A 21,769-nucleotide genomic window follows, 5' to 3' on the forward strand; every position below is an offset into this window, starting at 1 on the left:
CCAGGAAAACTTACTGTGCGAAACGTTCAGGTTATTTTAGTTTTAGTGTTGGTGCTGGGGTGGGTGGGATCGGCTCCTCCACCCCTGTTTCCACCTCTGGATCAAGATGAATTTATTAGTAGAAAGAGATATTGAGTGAAATTTAGGACACACACACACACATATATATAACACTCGCCTGTTTTGAAAAAATAATCACTATGCTATTAGACTTGACGATGATATAAATTAAAAAATAGCACTGGCAAAATAACAGATACCAGCAATATATTTTCTTAGATCCATGTAAATGAAGGAGTTAAAAACCGAATCACATGTCAGGAGATGCAATGCAGTGCAGTGAAACGCAGTTTGTATTTTGATAACTATTCTTATGTAGATCTTTAAGATCATAAATAGCAGGCCTTTCATAGATTTAAGTTTTAAAATGTATACATACACCGCGAATAATAATAATAATAATAATAATAATATATGCAGTGCGAATAATAATAATAATAATAATAATAATAATAATAATATATGCACTGCGAATAATAATAATAATAATAATAATAATAATAATATATGCACTGCGAATAATAATAATAATAATAATAATATATGCACTGCGAATAATAATAATAATAATAATAATAATAATAATATATGCACTGCGAATAATAATAATAATAATAATAATAATATATGCACTGCGAATAATAATAATAATAATATATGCACTACGAATAATAATAATAATAATAATGTCAGATATGATTGTTACGGGTATCTATGTCATATATTAATTTATAATATAGTTTTTGTTTAAGTCATTTGGGTTAATTACATTTAACTGTTAATTTAACTTTAATTCTGTGAAGTATAAGAAGAGAACTTTTATGTAATTTCCCCATTCATAAATCAGGGTCAATCTGCCAAGTTCTTGCCAACAACTAATTCGATCCAGTATGGCATGCATAGGGGAATGAAGGTCATGTCAACATAGCGTGATCTAGAAAGTGCATGAATACTGTGGAATGTCACAAGTACCCTAACCTCTGATTGGATTATAATATTAAAATAAAAAGTAGTGTTGATGACCAAGGTATTTCGTAAAGGAAAAATAATTTAAGTGTTCTGGAACCTTTTGAAGTGATTCAGATTTTTTATTTGATACGCATTAGGCGACTATATAAGAGAACTAAAGTACCGCGGTGACACTCTTCGGTTATATTCAGTTCTGTAAGAGTCATGAGAGGAAATGTTATTTATTTATGATTTGTTCCTTTAAATTGCAGAGAGGAAAAACTATTTATTCTAGGCAGACGGTACTTTGCTGGCATAATGTGAAACTATTCAAGAACTTATTATACTTGATTGATTTTGTTGGATTACGTAAAACATTTAAAGACTTAAGTGACATTCAACTTCACTGTATTAACTTGAAGTAGAACTTTCGGATATTAGGTCAGGATTATTTCACTGGTGATAGCATTGCACATAAGCACACTAGAACCTTCATTCAGAATACCTTTGGATAATTTCCGGATTTCTGTGAAATTGGTAGTACATTCAGGAAATATATGACTTTATAAACGTAAGTAATTTTAATTCTTTCACTTTGTTTATTTTAGGGAAATAAATTTATATCTTGGAAAATGGAATGTTTATTAGGTTTTACATTATCTTGTTACATAATTTAAGCCCCTAGGGCGTAACAATGATCTTGTTCTGTGCGGAGCAGCTTGGTTTTCTTTGAGATTTTTGTGCTTTACGGTACAGTAACAGTGAATCGGAACATCGCTCATGGAATAACTATAAAGTCTATAAATAACCTTGCATGTAGTATAGGAATATACATACATTTTATGGAATTGGTGATTCGCCTCTGGATGAGTTCACCACACAACTTCCAGGTCGACACTGTTTCGATTGTGAGTTTGTCTGCTTCCGTCGCCATATTGTGCCAAGTGAACAAAGTTAGTTCTCAATATAATTCTCATTCGCGACGAATTATATCTAATGTTTCTTCCTCCAAGTAACAGCAAAGGTCGAGGATGTTTCTGACAGAGCAACAAACTGAATGGATATCGTGTCGAGGCAATGTAGAATAAAGAGTATTTCCCAGGGTCAACTGCAGTCGGCCCAAGATGTTACTATGGTGGGAAAATGAACCCGTACCCTTCATGTCATGAATCCAAGGCCTATGCTACCAAGTCACCGCGGCTACTTGACACTGTGTCCGATATTTGGCTAACAAGAATACTGCCAAAGGCTCACGAGATCTGAGGCTATTTAGAGTGACCCGGTCTCGTGTTAAAAAAATTCCAAACCATTCAAAAGTATACAATCAAAGAGGATGTGGAGAGCAACAACAACAATCCTTGACTTCAGTAAGGCTTTCTGATCGTGTCCCCCATGAAAGACTCCTCAATAAGTTGGACCACTATGGCATCAGGGGTAACACACAGAAATGGATCAGAGATTTCCTGTCAGACAGATCGCAGAGAGTTATAGTAGATGGAGCAACATCAGACCCAGCACCAGTTGTTAGTGGGGTACCTCAGGGGAGTGTTTTGGGTCCCATACTCTTCCTGGTGTTCATCAATAATCTACCTGCAAGCGTCAAATCCAACACAAGACTTTTTGCAGATGACTGTATAGTCTACCGGGAAATAAATGTATCCAAGGACTGTGAGATCCTTCAAGAAGACCTGAAACAACTGGACCTCTGGGAAAGAACTTGGGGTATGTCGTTCCATCCAGAAAAATGCAGCATCCTAAGAGTTTACAGGAAAAAAATCACCAATCTTGTCCGAATATACTCTTAAGGGGCACAAGTTAGCCAATGAGCAGGCAACAAAATATCTCGGGGTGGAATTGTCTAGAGACCTCTCTTGGAAAAGGCACATAGACAAGATAGTGAAAAAAGGAACAGTAACCTTGGTTTCCTGCGCCGCAACCTCCAAATCAACAATGAAGAAGTAAAACGTGCGGCATATTTCACTCTGGTTCGACCAGGTCTTGAGTATTGCTCGACTGTGTGGAACCCACATAGTAAAGATCTAACAAATAAGATAGAGATGGTTCAGAGGAGAGCGGCTAGGTTTACCACAAATAAATATCGTAACACTAGCAGTGTCAGTGCAATGATCAACCATCTCCAGTGGGAATCACTCGAATCCAGGCGAACCAAGGCCCAGCTAACCATGATGTACAAGATTGCGAACAACCTAGTGGACATACCAGCAGACAAATACCTGACCCTGGCATATAGCCAAACTAGGGCAAACCACAGGAAAAAGTTCCAATTAAAGTCAGCATCGACAAATTGTTTCAAGTTCAGCTTCTTCCATGTACAATAGGGACTTGGAACAAATTACCATCAATAATTGCAGAAGCTCCTGACTTGGTATCTCACAAGCAGGAGCTTTCCAAAATCACATTCTAATGAACTAGTCAGCTACAAGTAAGACCTAGTGATTCTCAGGGCTATGCCGGTTGAGGTTCCATATCTCATTGCCGCTACGGTAGCCGGATTGGTCTGAGTATGAAGGGACGAAAACGTACACTGACACACTTTTACTTATTTCTGACTTTTCTATCATTACTCTTCTGACTGTCCTATCACTTCCATCTTTACTTTATCTTTGACCACGTACAACCCGTTGCTTAATAGTCAAGTGTGACTGCGTCAGCGTATTTATAGATAGATAGACAAGAATAATACTAATACTATTAATAATAATAATCAAAAGAAACCGAACAGCGGGGCGATTAGGACGTCTAGATACGGGTTCAGCTGGAAGAGCTAAAGAGAAAAGGGTTGTGCAATATCAACTAGTTGAAGGGAGGTGTACATAATCAACAAGTCTTACCAATATTGTGCAAACTCTGCAAAGGACACGTTAACTGAGTCAGTTTATTGTTTCAGGCTACAACCCGGGCAACATGTACCCCCTACCGATTTTGAAAAAAGGAAAAAGATTAAGGATATAAATGTGCACAAAATTACTCATTTCATTCATTGATTAATAATTCCTAACGCGATTGGCACCAAGCAGTCCCTAAACTGTTACCTTCTTCGCGTTTCAAACCTAAGGGAACTTCAACCTTAACACGACTTCGTTATTTACAAAGGCGAGTATGTTTTTCACACATCAGGGGTGATCAAATTCTCAGTGTTCCTTCAGATTAAGATAATTCCGCACATTTCCGTTAAGCTGAGATTTAAAGGTCACTGGGCACCTATATTGTGCAAACGTGTGATATTGCTGTAGTCATAAAAAAACGCATTTGTTATGTATGCACACCATAAAAATGTTTAATTAGACTTAAAAATCCGCTTTTTTAAATGAAAAAAAGTAATCGCCAATCTCCGTAAACAATCGGTAGTTTCCGCATGCCAAAATCGGATATGACGTACATTTGTCCCTTATATTCAACCCAGCCATTCAAGTGTTTAATTTCCCCACGCAAATATCTATGTGATATATCTTACGATCGTGCTCTTGTACAGCAAATATGGTGCACTCTGTTGCATATGGATGCAACCCCGAAAGAGTGATGATGGGACAACGGATTATTTCTTTTTCCGGAAGACCCTGTTTACCAGAAAGAAATGTGGATATAAGAAAATACTTTTGACAATTTTTAAAGGTTGTAAAATAGAATAGGTTTTAGGCAAAAAACTGAATAAAATTTAAACAAACTAATCTATCTCATATTCTATAAACGAAAATAATCATACTTCGTAACGTAATGAGAGAAAACACGGACTGACATATCTTGCTCATTCTAATTAAAATATTTATATAGATTTATTTTTTATGCATTTTGTCAGTGTTTAGTTGCTGCAATATGAAACTCTTACCAGCTAATTTTACTGTTTTTATTTTTCAAGTTGATGTCTTAGAGTGTGCGCGCATAAACTGAAAGCTTTCATTACTAGTCAATATCGTCAATCATATTTGCTCCATTATTCCATACAAATAAGAAGGAAATAATTTTGTGTTGAATTTGTGCACACACACACCCGTACGGTACAATTAAATGATAAGCAAACACTTTTTTGAAAATAAAATGAAAGAAAACAATTTATCCACGAACTTCGGCTGGCGTATGAATCATAACTTTAGTGTGTATCGCATATGCCAGATAACAAAATCGCAAAAGAGATGAGAATATCACCGGACTGCTTGAAGGCACCTGTCATTCACGCATGATAAGTTATAAGGTGCAAAATGAACAAGACCGTATTGCATCCAGGTTAACTATACGACGGTATCTCGCAAATAAAAATTATTATTTTAAAATACATTTACTGTGAGTAAAAGTAATAATCTTTTCGCTAGCATGGGTTACTAAAGTATTATTAAATCAAGTTATTGCTGTATATACTATTTACCCTGTAAACATCAATTATGATTATATATGGTAATCAAATAGAAGCCCGGATGATGAATAACAACAACTGGCAGCGAGCAATAACTCCTTGCCTAAACTTACCGACAGGATATCAAATGCAAAGGTTATTTTATTACAAAGCAAGCTAACCCCGGAAACTGACTTGGGATTCTTTTAAGTGTGCCGATTTATTTTTATGAAGTCGGCCGACATAAGGAAGCCAACTTTGGTTCCTTTGGCTTCTTTCAAGTGTGTCGATTTGCTTCCTTTTTTTTTACTAAGTAGGCCGACCTAGGGAAACCAGCATTGATTCCTTTTTACTTGTATTAACGGGAATTTCGAAAATAAATTGAAACAAAATGGAATAGTTTTGAAAGCGACACAATCTTGTGCGTTGTGCACGCACATTGATATAAGACTGAACAGTAAATTAGTTTTCAATAGTTTCGTCTAAATGTTCCCTATCCATAGTTTATAAAGTTTAATTTTTCGACAACAAGAAGCATGTACCTTGTCTTGTGGGGATAAATGTACGTCATTTCCGGTTGGCATCCTCAGTAAGTGGGAAATCGTAGCTATGGGGAAGTAACAGCGTGGTATACTTCTATTTGGAGTAATTACATTATTATTTCTTCTTTACACTTGATACATTTTTTAAAAATTCTTTTTGTGCGAGTATAACTTTTTTAAATCATGTAATACAAGTCTGATGTAAAAAGAAAAATGTTGGAGTATGGCCGGTAAGCTTTAAAAGTATATTTCTTCCCAACAGTTTAGCATTGTTGTTGGTAATGTTAGAGTCAGGCATTGCATTCATTGTACACAGACGACAAAGTGTTTACTTCCTATAATGTATAGACCTTGCATCCACCCCTTCACCAAAAATTAAATTTTTTCATCCCTACATTCGGAAAATGACAGCGAGCAGCTGTTCAGGTAGACACGGGAATAACTGTAACACCAACAAAAGAAACTGAAGAAAGTAACCATCAGGACCCATATATAATAAAACTGTACTCGACTTCAAATCTTACTCCAAAGTATTCTGACAAATCAAAAGGCTGCATTTTTAATTTCTAGCAAGATTTCAGTCTGTGGTAAAATTTAGTGCTCAGAATGTTCAGTAAGTTATATGACGGATGACGCTGCCCATCTAACACGGAAAGTAATACCCCACAATCTCATGAATAGCCTCAACAAATTGAAAATAACGTAAAAACTAGACCTACTTTAGAAAGCAGCACACCCCGGGACTGCAAAAAAACTGAATACACAATTCTTGAAATCTAAAGCCACAGGAAGAAGCCTGATGACAAGATACGCAAGATAAAGACCAGTAATACTGTCATCATAATTTTCAGCATTTTGTTTTTGGTAAGACTAGGTCAAGCAACCGTAGGACTTACATCATATTTATCGAAATAGAAGATTCAAAATTATAATAGGCCGGCTGATAATTTTGGACTTACCATCCGTTGAGCGTATTTTCGTCTGGAGAGGGTCTGTACCCTGGTGTTCTGGGATATTTTACCGGAAGGGACGGCCCTACCAGCTGGCTTATCCGATCGTAGCCACGCAGAGTTCCAGTGATATACTCTAACAAAATATGAAATAGAACTTTACATGTAAAATATACCACCGATTATTATAAAGGTAATTTATTGTAAAATGTTGAAACAGATATTTTAGTAAGGTTATAAGACTAATTTTATAAACTGAGTATTTCAGTCTGTACATGCTTTCAAAAAATTTCTACCCCGACAGAACATAACAACTTATAATTTTAACATATAAATAGCATTCCTTAGAACAAACATTATGTAAGAAGAATAAACATTTTCGTGGAAATACATCATTTAAAACAATAAATCAGTTTACTTAAAGAAATAATATCTTGGATTGGCGAAGATTCGTTCTTGTTTTGTTTAAAAAAGCTAAATAAAACTACATAGTGATAAAAATGACCATTGTAGAAACGGAATATGATTGGATATTTCAAGGGTCGGCAACCTAGTTACATAGCGCGAAACTTTTTCCGGATTAATCACAAAAATGAACGAGCGCGAGCCACCAGTAAGAGAACGACACTGTTAAAATAGAGATTTTTTTTGGCTGCCCTTCGCGTGCCACACAAAACTTCTTGATGTGTGGCACGCGTGCCGTAGGCTGTCGACCCCTGGGATATTTGTTTAAAGCCCTTACATATTTTTGTCAGTGGCTAAATCGATCATAATTGGCTGGAGGTTGCGATTCTTCAAGCGTTTATTTGGCATCGACTATGCAGTTTTGTATGAAACACGGCTAGTTTTATACTGGAATATTTATTTTCAGTCATTATGCAAGGAGGTAGGATATGTTTATGTTACAGACAATATCATACAATAAAAGCATCGCATCACTCAGAATTTTCGCTGCGTCACCTGCGTTTGACTATATTCTCAGTCTCTCCTTACCCAATTCATATCAACGGAAACAAAATGGCGAATCATGCTGGCGACTTTGTTTATTTCTTGGGAAAGTCATCTGAGCTGAATACTTCAGAAGCATTTCTGGGCGTATACTTCCTGTAGAAAGGCAGATATCTACCAGTTTTCAAGTTGGTAAAAATCATGCGATAATTTGCAGAACACAGTATTGCATCTGCGCTCCGTACTAGCAATACGACATTCTAACTATAGCACGTGCATGCACCGGAAACGGACACACCGTAGTGTCCTCTGTAAAACATTTCGGACTTATTTAATAAAAAATAAACGGAATGTTTTCAAGTTTCCTTGTTTGTTTTTTTAAACATGGTAAAATATTCAGTCAGATATGTACGCATCTGTGTATGTTTGCATGTCCTGGGAGGAAGCATGGTTTGGTGTTTGGCTTTCCAGGCAGAGGTTCGATTGGGAGACGCAAGTTTTATGTCCTCCATGACAGTCACTGCCTTGTCTCAAGGTCGCTCCAAATTTTGAGTAATAATAGTGTGTGTGAAAAGGTGGACGATGTGGAGGTGTGCTTCATGCCGTAGTCTTTCGTGGCATGTACGCTGATATAACCTCGGGATAGGTAATGTATGTTGTTATGCATATTTAATGTATTCTGTGTGCATGGAAGTAAGCTGTAAAAGACTATTTACATAGCTAACTTTTGTCCATGATGCAAACAACATGTTTGTGTAGCATGCGTTTAATGTCAGTCTTGTTTGCTGTTAGACTAGGATTTTCTGTTGGAAATCTTCACCTTCTATTTAATTTTAGGTCACATGAAAATACGTATAAATAGGGGTTAGATAAACAAATAATGTATTCCCGTTTTAAATCAGTTTGTCAGATATAATTCGAGAGGAGTTAGTTACGTACAATATTCACTGGACTTTACTAAAGAGCTCATTCACCTTTTAGATTTATATACACTACTTTGTGGACTATCGAGTGCTCATTCAAAGTCTTTCTGGACCGCGCCAAAGTGCTACATCAGGACAGTCAGGAATATTGAAATTCATTCGGAACCTTCTATATTTATCTAACATACTATTTTATTTCATTTTTACTTGTGAAAGGACCTTTAGGATTATTTGGGATTTGATTCACTGTACTGTAAGTGTCTCTTTGAATTTTCATTTTGTATTGACGAGAATAAAAATAACCTTTTGTTTAACTTACATTGTTGGCTTCACTTCTTTATGTTACATATTATAAGGGGGGGGGGGGGACAGAGAGAGACAGAGAGACACAGAAAGAGAGAGAGAGAGAGAGAGAGAGAGAGAGAGTACCTTGATAGACACCAAGGTCGACATCTGAACATTGCAGTCCCATGGATTGAGATAATTCTCGTAAGTTCTCCAAAGTTGGCGGCCTTACCGCTGGAACACGGTATACATCTACTGTAAAATATGAATGACAACATTTTATTGTCTTTTCCACGATACTGTCTAATAATGTAGTTGTAATTGTGTTTGAAAAGGACTAATATATGCAGTAAGAATACGACCGCAGTTAAGTAACAAGCTCATTGTTTGACACAGGGCTAACTAGCGACTAACGCCGTTTTACTAGGATGACCCTAATATGAGGATCTCTCTCAAGCTCCTAGCTGGAATCGGGTCACAATTAATACTTCCAGTTCCGTAGTTCTAGTCTAATTTTAGAACATAGTTTCCTCTCTCATTTTGGTGATGATAGAAGAGTCATATTTATGCATTTTTGGTAGGGATTTAAAAGTAATTGTTTATTTTTGAGAATATGAGCTCAGGGTGTGGTTTTCCTTGTGTATTTCGGCGACAGTGCACAGTGAGTAAACAGGCCTTGGAGGATGATCCGGAAGTGAAATCTGTGTTCTCTTTACATGCTGCTCTGTTGACAGTCCAGCCTCTCAAACAAATGCAGGTCAAGCATTGACAAGAACTTACCGTGAAGTCACCTTTGAAGTTATTTTAGATTAACATATGATCTGTATTGATTGTCACACAGTGGAAAGGTCAATAATATTGAGAAACAAATGTAGAGAACATATAGCAAAATGAATTGTGTTCTATGTCCAGCTAAGTTAGCTAAACACTGTTGCCCCCAACCCCCATTAAGCCTTAATTTTAGAAAGAATGTTTTGTATGTTCGTGTATCACCCTAACGTCTTTAGTGTGGGTATCTTGTAAAACCTCAGATATAATCTGGATGCAAAAGTTTATTAAAATAAATTTTGGAATCTGAGTTCGTCTATTTTTACATTTTATTGGGTTGGTACTTATCAGGGTTTTAAAAGTAATTGTCATTCTTGAGATTATGAGTGGTTTCCATAAGCTGGATTCCCTAAATTTTCTTCCCCAATTCTAAAATAACTGAGATAGTGTAGGTCGTACTTCCTTCCATAGGCACATGCCATGAGCTGGTTTCCTTCCCCTTGTTTCTCGTTAGTGATGTTTGTCAAACTATTTCCTATTGTCCTGTGTTGGCTATGTGTTGTTTGTTGTGTGGTATCGTAGTTTACTTGCTAGTTATAACTAATAACTGCTCCCCTTAGTAGCTGCAACATTAGATACGGACTGCTCAATCAGGCAAGAATGCCGCGATCCATCTTGGAAGCTTATTGATGTGTACTCAGAACGTACGTGAATAAATACTGTTTTTGTAACAATTTGAGACTCCCTCGTTTTCATGACATTTGCTATATTGTTTGTATGCGTTTCCCTGTGTTATTGTTAGGACTGGTTTTAAAATAAAATTCAATCACAGTTGTCTTCTCAAAATCTTTATTTCCTTTCAAGATATTTTAAAAAATTTGACTGAATTGTTTTGCTGCTCTCAAATGAGAGACATATTTTGTATGATCCTTCTCTTCAAAAATGAAAAATACAGTTTAATTAAGCCCTTACATTTGTTTCTGTAAAGTGTTATATGTATGCTGTCTTATGTCTCTCATTTTTTCTCACAGGTTTTGTCTTATGACAGGAGATTTTTGTTCTTCTGTCTTTATATCTTCAGTTGCTCCTTAGTTTTGACTCAGACTGTGTCCCTGTCATCACATCCGGAGAAAACAGCCGAAAATGAAAACAATAAGTTAAAATATTAATTTGAGAACTATGTGCAATTGGGTGTTCGTTTTTATATATGCGTGTGGGTGGTTAAGTAAAGGGGAAACTATGTTACTTGTTTAAATGTACTCCTTAAGTATATTTGTTTGTTTGCCCATGTACTACTTGCTCGGTTTTCTGAGGCTCTTACGTAAGCCTATCCACTTCGCATAGCGTTCTGTGGCATAGCCATATGGTTTCCATACCCGCTACTTCCCTAGTTTTGCAGTTCCCTGTCTCCATCTGTAAAGCATTTCTGTACCTAGTACAAATGTTAAAATCTATGTTTGGGGCGTCTTTTACGGTGTTGTTATTGTAACATTTTTGATTTATTAAGTTGTTATATTAGTATGGGAGATACCATATCTTCATGTTAATCATTCGTATTTTTGAGTAACTTCACCACTTTTCCAAAGAAAAATCCTCCTTTATGGATCCGAACAAGTAAGGAAGGGGAGCCTAGTTCGCGCACAGACAGATACCACCCCTAAGTAGGGTGGTGTCCTGGATCATATCCCTTGCAGTGGTCCTACTCGTATGTCCAGTTACATACTCTAACAAGCTCATTGTTGGACACGGGCTAAATTGTAAATAACGCCCATTTTACTTGTATGTCCAGTTACATACTATAAAAGAGGATAAACATGAAACGCAAACAATCTGTGTAATATTTGCAACACAGTATACGTTAACAAACGTTTAATGCGCGAAGTGTCAGTACCCAGTGGTCTAAAGGATTTCCATGATCATTGCCATTTACTAATAACAAAAGCACGTTATTCTTTGGACCTGATTTGCCGGAAATAAAGGACCAGAACGGGTTCTTCGTATTTAAATGTCTAGCATATCACATATATATGTGTTTGTGTGTATGTGTGTGCGTTTGAATTTTGGAATTTTAACGTAGCTTTAAAACAATTTCAGTAATATCACTATGATGTCAGCAGTGTGACAGTTTATAGTGATATCTAACAACGAATGATCATACCGCAGACATGTAGCATAATGTTCCACACAGTCACATTATCCTGACACCAGGCTGGCCAGTCCTAACACTAACCTTTTAATGCTGAGTGAAATGTGAGGCAGCTGCGAATACCATTTTTACAAGTCTTAGTTATGACACGACTGGGGTTCGAACCCGCGACATCCCATATCCGAGGCGGATGCTCTAACTAGTTAGGCCACCGGAGATGTTGAGATGTATGTGCAATTGAAAGAAAACCAGATATATAACTTGTATTCCAAGCTGGCCTCGCTGACAATCTGAAACCACATGTCCACTCTTCCATCACTGAAAAATAAGATAATTATTCTGCCTGTGTCTAATATAATTTATTACATTTTACCTAAGGTGGTAGGTTCCCGAGTGGCCGAGTGGTCTAAAGCGCTCACCGTTACGGATCACCGTTAACTCACCTCTGTCTGCGTGGGTTCGAGTCTCGGATTCAACCAGTGTGGTTATGTGAGAAAGGTTCAAGTTCGTCGGTGGTTCTTTCCGGAGTTTTCCCGGGTTCTTCCTCCACCATTTATACTGGCCGCCACGTATAGCCTATCTTGTGCTACAACAACAACAACAACAACAACAACAGGTAAAGGGACTTAGGATAATTATTATTGCAGATATGTTGTTATTCGCTGAATACAGGTTGACAACAATGACCTAAGGTTCTAAAGCAGACCCTCTACCTGTACTCAATGAATAAACACACACACACACACACACACACACACATTCGTATCTTAGATAGGTCTTATACCTACTTTAGATTCTTGTCCTCAATGTGAATTATCCTAAGTCCCTCTACACGACTTACACTCAGAGACAAACATTATGCTTATTCTATGGCAACCTTCCTCAGACTTATGCTTATTCTATGGCAACCTTCCTCAGACTTATGCTTATTCTATGGCAACCTTCCTCAGACTTATGCTTATTCTATGGCAACCTTCCTCAGACTTATGCTTATTATATGGCAACCTTCCTCAGACTTATGCTTATTCTATGGCAACCTTCCTCAGACTTATGCTTGTTCTACGGCAATCTTCCTCAGACTTATGCTTATTCTATGGCAGCCTTTCTCAGGTCCTTGTCCTCGAATTATGCCAATATAGTCATGTCTATAAAAGTTATGTCCATTTATCATAAATGTTATCCTTATTCGAAATCGTGCGTCAGCATTAAATTTATTCTAAAGCATCCTACCGTAGGTCCTTTTCCTCTAACTATACTCCATACACAATAATTATATATTTATTAATACATTTCACAAGGTCTTTTTTATGACTAGGACTCTTTAAAAAGCGTTAGCCGTATTTTGAATGATGTGCCAATGTTATGTCCTAGACCTATGTACATTACTTGGACCCGATGACCAAAACAGAGTAGGCTTATTCTTTAGCATTTTAAAAGAGAAATTCAGAAAATCATATTATTTTGTTCCTGTTTCGCATAAGTGGCCACGAATTATTTCATAACATGACGCAAAAATGCGTATTTTTATGGTCATTACGGATCGGAGTCTTGATTAATAAGCACACGATATTAATTTATTCTGCATGCTGTGTCAACTATAGCTGTTATAGAGAAAAAGTAAATTTCTGAAGCTATTTAAAATGTTTGCTTTTAATTTAATCGGCAAGATGAGAAAATATGTTTTGCCGAGTTAGAATTTATTGCGAAAATTGAAACGTCAGCATTCATTTTAACGGAGAAAGTCATTCTGTGAAACCGCTTAAAAAGTTTACTTTTTATATTAAATTTGAGACATAAGAAAATATGTTTTGCAAAGTTGGATTTTAGTGCGAAATTGAAACGACAACTGACCTGAAATCTGAATCGGAAAACATAATCTGATATTAGAAAAATAAATAAAAGATACTGCTGATGCATCATGTGTAAAAACCATTAAGAACAGAAACAGAAGTACTGTTTGTTTATGTCGCGTCGAAAATGTGCCTCTCTTGCAGCCGAAGCGAAATGTGGTATGCGGAATGAAGTTTAGGCTGCGACTATCGGAATATTAAACGTTAGTGTACCAGTCAAGATCGCCAGCCCAAACTCATGAATATTCATATCTACTCAGCTCCATGTCCATGTAGACCTGCCGTCAGTCCCTCTCATCTAATGCCGACCCCCAGATACGAGCCATTGTGGTTTGTGTAAGAGTTCATGTAACTTCTGTCTGCTTCTCTACGTCTTTTTATCTGGTTAGCTGCATGGAGAGAGACAGAGAGATAGGGAACGAGAGAAAGATAGAGGTACCTGGGTCTTCTACGGAAGCCATATCATGTCGCAACGAAGGAAGATCTCGATAAAAGGATAGCAGCTTATATCGGAGTTAAATACTCTACGCCATTAGAGTATGAACGCGAATAAATATAGTGATAATGATTTGGCGGCACATAAGAAAACTAGTGGCAAATAATGGTCATAATGGCGTATTTTAAATACAGCAACTATGTGAGATACTATGTACGTGATTCTATGACTTGGTACTAAGAAGTAGTTTATAAAGGCACACATTAGAATTTATATCTTCCTAAGAGGAACCCAAAGTCATGGTATTCCCATTATAATTCAGGGAAACTTCACAAAAACCTAACATTTTACTTAGGTGCACATCTCAGGTTATGAATTCTGTGAAGATTCCCTAAAACCGGACGGTCTTTAAAGCGGTTTCATCTGTAAAATGGCTCCATATTTAGATCCCAAATCCTCTTTATAATAACCAACTCTATAAAACGGCCAAACATTTTGTCCCAACATTTTTGTTAAGTTTCCCTAAATTATAATATGTAAGTAAGCCGGTGCTTTGGTTTTCATGTTCACTCCAGAGAAAACAAAATGTTTTGAAAAAGTCTTGTTATATAGTTTCCACAGCAACATGGAAATCCAGCATGTCGCGCTCTTCCTTGCTAGCTGTGCTTCTACATTCCTCGCTACCGTTACATGTTTTCTCAGCCCTTTGAGGGAGAAGATCATTCTAATAGGTGCTGTAGTGTTTTAAAAGAAGTGATATGGTAATATACACTTTCCCCACTGCTTAATCAGCAACTTAGAGATCTGATGAGTCTGACATATAGGGTATTAGATGTAGGTCTGACAAGCAAGTCAGACATTGTATGCATGCTTTGAAAAAAGCAAGTGTTTGTAGAAACAGGTCTTTTCCTCTCTCATTACCACCCCCCCCCACCCCCCACCCCCCACCCCCCACCCCAATATTATAGGTACCTTTGTCACATAACCAGTAAACACTACATATAGTATGCTCGGTTTCATATTTTTGATATGACAAGATGTGAAATATCACTTTCTACGATTCTGGTCAGATAAAAAATATCGATGAAATTTTTGCGCATTAATCTTTTAACTGGTTGGCAGCGATAGTGCGAAAATTTCATTACTCCGCCTACTGCAACTTTTTGTTTGTAATATTACTATTAACATTTTTACGGCCATTTTTTTTTCTCGAATCGAAAGCCAAAAGGGAATTGTGCAACAAAAGTCACGTCAATCTGAATATGGCCCATTTACATCCACGTTGTGCCATGTATAGATTATCATGCTCTGAAAAATGGCTTTGAGCCCCATACAAGAAGAATAAGAAGAAGAACAACAACAACAACCACAAATAAAACTAAGGGAATTGATAGCGTGCGTATGGAAAGGGGTTGGGTATACATGTAACATGGAATCCACCCTATGTACAAGAGTGGTTTAAAGTTTAACTTATGGGAGTAAATGAACTCACGTCTGTTCACAAAAGAATGTGACATAAACCGGTCTCCACACTGAAAGAACGTCATCCAAACACATCAGATTTACGCCGTAAAATAGCTTTTATCATGTGATGCAATTCCGAATTTGTCTATGTATACTGGTGCAAATCGAATAATGCAAAATATCCGGTCACAGATGCATTACTGTAAATCTGGAATATCTGCATCCGTAATCGTCCCATCACATATCCAACAATTTGAATGCTTAGAAGTGAAACAGATATACTCTCGCTCGTAAACATTTCTCTAACCAAACTGAAACGGCGTGGCATCATACTAAAGTGTGTTTAACATTTATGTTGTTTGTGTCAAATATTCCATTTATTCGGAAGGTCAGTTGCTCATTGGTAAAAAATAAAACTAATAATTATTAATAAATATAGAAGAGCGCAACAAATTCCAGTGACTACGCTCTTAGCTACTAATAGTGCCGCCAAATCAGCATCACTATATTTATTCGCGTACATACTCTAATGGCGTGGGGAATTTAACTCGGATGATAGTCGCTATCCTTTTATCGAGATATGCATTCATTGCGACATGATATGGCTTCCATCGAAGATCCAGGTACCTCTCTCTCTCTCTCTCTCTCACACACACACACACATGAATAGTTACACAACCTTAATAATCATCTTATTTTTCAATGATAGAATGGTGGACATGTGGATTCTGATTTATCAGCGAGACCTGCTTGGAACAGAAGTTACATATCTGGCTTTCTTTCATTAGCGCTAATAAGGCACACATCTGTGATAAGCTACTAATTTTTTTAAAAAAAAGATTCATTTCCGTTTCCTTTATTTCCTACTACTCAGGTCGAAAGAATTACGTGTTCTTGTTATTGTTATAGATGCCTATGATCTAGGAAATAAAGTTTTTATTAAGGCACGGAAAAGCACGCTGCCAGAGTATTGGTTCGATCCCATGTCGCGTGTTTCAGATATGGACCCGTAGACCACTGGATACTGTCATTGCATTAAATGTTTGCCAGTTTATACTAGGTTGCAGGTGTTAAACGTGTGCTTACGTTGCATGTTTATCCTCGTTTAGAGCGTGTAACTGGACATACGAGTGAAAGAACGTTATTTCCTATTAAGTCTCGTGTCAAACAGTGAGCACGTTAGAGTGTGTAACTGGGTATAGGAGTAAGAGGGCATTATTTTCTTTATAGCCCCGTGACAAAAAAGGAGCTTGTTAATGTGTGTAACTGGACATATGAGTAAATGGACGTTATTTCCTATTTAGTCACGTGTCAAACAGTGAACACGTTAGAGTGTGTAACTGGGCATACGAGTAAAAAAGCATTTTATTTTTAGCCCTGTGACAAAACAAGCTTGTTAATGTGTGTAGCAGGAACTACTAGTAAAAGGGCGTTATTTACTAGTTAGCCCCATGACAAACAATACGTTTTTACGAGTGTAGCTGGATAAACGAGCAAAGGTCCGATAGTCGTTAGTGAGCCCTGTGACAAACAACGGGCTTGATAATCAATTGCGGTCATATTCTTTCTGCATTTATTAGTCCTTTTCAAACCGGAATTACAACTACATTATTAGATATTATCTTGAGGAAGAAAATAAAAATGTTGTAATTCATATTTTACAGTAGATTTATACCGTGTTCCAGCGGTAAGGCCGCCAACTTTGGAGAACTTACGAGAATTATCTCAGTCCATGGGCCTGCAATGTTCAGATGTCGACCTTGGAGTCTATCGAGGTACTCTCTCTCTCTCTGTCTGTCTCTGTCTGTCTGTCTGTCTCTCTCTCTCTCTCTCTCTCTCTCTCTCTCTCTCTCTCTCTCTCTCTCTATATATATATATATATATATATATATATATATATATGTGTGTGTGTGTGTGTGTGTGTGTGTGTATGTATGTGCGTGTGTGTGGTTTAGTGACATAGATTAAAAAATGCATACATACATATCTAGGTTTTAAAATATGCAACAAAAAGAAATGACACCGACAATTTAGGTTAAACGTAAATTCAATAAGTTATTTAATTCAATACAACATACGAAGTAAAAATTCAAAGAGATAGTTACAGTATTATGAATCAAATCCACAATAATCCTAAATGACCTTCCACAAGTCCAAAAGATGGAATGTTCGAAAGAAATAGAATGTTAGGAATGATTTCCAATAGTCTTGACTGTCCTGAAGTAACGCAATGATGTACTCCACCAGAATGATTTTAATGAGTTTACAATGATCCCAAAGTAGTGTATCCATTTCTACAAGATGAATGAACACTTTGCTAATTTCAATTAATATGTTAAAAAATACTCCCCCGAGAATTATTGTTGATAAACTGATCTAAAACAGGAACGAATTATGTTTTATGAAATCCATATTTATACTCTAGTAAATTTAGAGTATGCGCACTTGGTTATAGCGCCCAAATTTTAAGCAATTCTTAGATTTGTGTGATTACTTGTGCGATTATTGGAATTCGGCACCATGGAAATATTCCTGGCCCGAACTAATGAGCTAATTATTAGGAGCAAACGTCACGGAGTGAAGTGTAGGTGTGTTTCCATGATGTCCTGAATTCCGACCAAAACCGAATGAATGTCCCTGTCGTAAAATAGTCCATATTAAAATCTATTGGTATACATTGGTAGCGTGACTGCAAGGACAGTACTTACGGTATTAAACCGGTAAATTACACAAGGGCATAAATAAAAAGGGACTTGGCAGACACCGTTTATGTCGCCATGTGGGCGAATATGGTGCAGTTATATCGGCGAAATGTGCCTGGAAACTATACATTGACTGGCCTAAGGTGGCGAAGTTAAAATAGTTCCCATTGTTAGGGAGTACTTATATATGTTCTAAGGCGTGAACGGTTGGTGGTACGGAAACATAATGAAGCCAAAACACGCAGATGTACGGTTGATAGATAGTTGGCAGTTTGGTTTATCTGTGATCTTGCATTAATTAGAGGAAAATTTAGGTATAGAATGGACACGTCGGGCTTTCTAATTTACAACTGAGGTTGTATGGAAGTCTTTGGAAAGTCGGGGTAAACTTATGACTTCTAGCGAGAATCGCGCCAGGGTTTGACAACCGCTCGGTCAAGTAAATACCTGTGTGCGTGTAGCAATACATATTTTTACTTTAGCTAAACCGTAATAGAATGTGAAGATTTCCAACATTAACACTTAGTTTAACGGCAAAAAAGACTGAACTCCTCTACGCAAACATGTTGTTTGCAACTTACAGCCATGCACAAAGTTAGGCAAACAATATAAATTAAATATACATAACAACGTGCATTACCTGTCCCGAGGATACTTCGATGTGCATGCCGTGAAAAGCACGGCATCAAACACACCTCCACACCCTCCTCCTTTTCACACCCACACACATAGTCTTCGTACACGCAGCAGAAGCGACAATAGGACACGGCAGCCCCTGTCACTGCGAGCCTAACACTTACATGTCCCAATCGATCCTCTGTCTGGAAAGCCAAAAGCCAGACCATGCTGCCTCCCTGGACATGCAAACGTACACAGGTGCGTACATACATATGTGACTGAATATTTTACAATGGTTAAGAAAACAAATAAATATTCCGATTATTTTTATCAACCAAGTTATCAGTGTTTTACAGAGGATGCTACTGTTTGTCTATTTCTGGTGCATGCAAGTGCTGTAGTCAGAATGACTTATTCCTATGACCAAACGCAATACTTTATCCTGCCAATGATCATACAGTCGCTTGATTTTCACTGTCTTGGAGACTGGTAGATATCTACCTTTGTACAGGAAGTACACGCTTGGAAATGCTTCTGAAGCATTCAGCTCAGATGGCTTTCCCAAGAAATAAACAAAAATTCGCCATCATGATTTGCCATTTTGTTTCCATTGACATGAAGTTTTTGGCATGGTAGACTGACATTGTAGTGACACGTAATTGACGCATCAAAATATATGAATGATGAGATGATTTTCTTTTACAATATTGTCTGTAACATACATATATCCTACCTCTTTGCATAAAGTGGAGACTGAAAATGAACAATCGTGGGTTTCCAATATAAAACGTAGCTACGTTGGATACAAACTCCATAGTCGATACCAAATAAACGCTTGAAGAATCGCAACTTCGGAAAATTTATGGTCGCTTTTGACATTGACAAGAAAAGTTCAAGGGCTTTGAAGAGACTTCATATCATATTCCATTTTTAGAACGGTCATTTCCGTCACTATGTAATTTTACTTAGATTTTTTTTTAAATAGAACGAAATAGGCAAACCATGATAAGATTTCTTTAAGTAAACTGATTGGTTCCGTTTTAAATGCTTTGTAAGTAATTGTCACGTTGCCTGCCCGCGATTACATAAGTCAAGAATAAAGGAATTGGTTAGAAGCCATGTGTATATTTTAGACCCCGCGGCTATAGTGGTCCTGTTCGGAATTGTTACGAGAGCCAGCTTTGTTGGGTGTCAAAAATCACATGTGGACACTGAAAGCTTTGTTCAAGAACAAAAGACCCTTATTGGCGTTGTAAATCTCACCACGTTGACAGACGGCCGGAGCATTGTCTGCTAAGTTGAATAGAACAGGGTAGAATCGATATCCAATCGGAATTGAGAGAGGGTGTGGTCACCAGTTCAATCCGATTTTAATTGAGTAATTTAGACTAGAAACTTCAGTAATTGTGAAACATCGTGCTGGAAAGTTAAAGCAATAACTCTGGGAAAGCCAGTCGTAAACGGCGGGAAAACTTAGGAATTTCTAAGGAAAGACAAAGCTTCGTAAAGGAAGCTTTATGGGGACAAACTTCCGGTGTGGTTTAGTCCCGAGTCTCTAGGAGAGAGACGGAATTAAAACTAGTGGAGAAGTCGATTGTGAATCGAAGGAGAGAAGAAATTGGCGGGATAGGAGAGATATAGATGAGTAGAAAACAAGGACAGGTGGAAAAGCGATCTCACACTATAAAGCACATGATGCAATAGGCTATCACTTAGTCGAGAGGAAGAAGAGTGATTGGAAAATTATTATCATTTGAATATTGAACTGTATTAAATTTTATTATATGCTCATTTTTTCCCCCGTTAACTTTACATTGTCGGAATCGTTCAGTATTCCCCGATACTGCATGCGCGCGACAATACACATATTGCATTCACGTGAATAAAGGAACTACTTTCTATTGTAAAAAAGCGAAGACGCAAGACACCAGCACTTTTGATTTGTAAACAAATCATATACACTCGCGTAAGAGGCTCTTTACGTTGTGGTTATTTAAATTTGTTTCTGAATGAACTAAAACATGTTTCGTAGACTGTACACACACAAAAAACCCAGCTGTTTTGGCACATTCCGCGTTGATACAATGTTACGGATTTAGGCTAGCTACATTATATAAAAGACGGACGATCATGTCCTTACAAATAACATACAACTGACAAGGAATATAGTGTATTCTTTATGTGGTGATAAGAATGGCAAAATAAAATATACTTACAGTTTTACATCCTGAATTTCCTCAAAATGTTTTTTCTTAATCCTGCAAATCGGAATTACATGAGCCACGTCATAGGTTTTCAATCTGGATTACACATTTCAAAAGTGTGCTGTAATTTCTATAAGTGCAATTGCATCCTCCTTACTGCACTCAAAATGAAATACACATTAAATTCCATAGCGTTCTTTAGAAAATTGCAATTTAAAGACTTCATATTTTCCCACGTTATGATTTCAAACATTCAATGACAGAAACAGAAACACATTTGCAGACGTAAATACGCTTCTCCCTCGCCACTTCAATCCGATGAATTTCATGTATAATTTGCACAGATGAATCCAGTCCAAAATCACAAACTTTCATCGAATCGAAACAAAATACCAAAAAATACATTCACTCCAGATCAAATGGAAAAGTCGTTGCAATGCGCATTCATTCACAATATGACTGCAAATTTCAATTTTAACTAGACACGCCATTTTCTTTCGAAAGTTATGTCGACCGCGCGACTAAGTTCAAATATATCTGGGCGGAGCTATGTGCGCATTAATAATGATGTCATTTT

General features: G+C 37.1%; 2 protein-coding genes across 6 annotated transcripts in view; one reads left to right on the forward strand and one right to left on the reverse strand.

Annotated features, from left to right (window-relative positions):
• Positions 1-14,283, reverse strand: part of LOC149775033 (uncharacterized) — a 33,950-nt gene extending 19,667 nt beyond the window's left edge. For both annotated transcript variants that reach the window (XM_089943262.1, XM_089943261.1), the window contains exons 1-3: positions 14,208-14,283; positions 9,149-9,259; positions 6,858-6,984 (exon numbers count right to left, since the gene is read on the reverse strand). In XM_089943262.1, the coding sequence (XP_089799388.1) occupies positions 6,858-6,984; positions 9,149-9,259; positions 14,208-14,229 (260 nt within the window). In that variant the 5' untranslated portion in view covers positions 14,230-14,283. The remainder of the gene's footprint in view (positions 1-6,857; positions 6,985-9,148; positions 9,260-14,207) is intronic.
• The window catches only part of LOC149775034 (uncharacterized), a 46,986-nt gene continuing 39,229 nt past the window's right edge, over positions 14,013-21,769 (forward strand). The window contains exons 1-2 of one of the 4 annotated variants that reach the window (XM_089943259.1): positions 14,013-14,104; positions 17,333-17,443. In XM_089943259.1, the coding sequence (XP_089799385.1) occupies positions 17,401-17,443 (43 nt within the window). In that variant the 5' untranslated portion in view covers positions 14,013-14,104; positions 17,333-17,400. Of the gene's footprint in view, positions 14,105-16,204; positions 16,292-17,332; positions 17,444-21,769 lie in introns of those variants that run through there. The other 3 variants (XM_089943260.1, XM_089943257.1, XM_089943258.1) reach the window with 3 other exon arrangements.

Source organism: Sinohyriopsis cumingii, chromosome 19 (assembly GCF_028554795.1).
Source record: "Sinohyriopsis cumingii isolate HCF-2022 chromosome 19, ASM2855479v2, whole genome shotgun sequence".
Lineage (NCBI taxonomy): Eukaryota > Metazoa > Mollusca > Bivalvia > Unionida > Unionidae > Sinohyriopsis > Sinohyriopsis cumingii.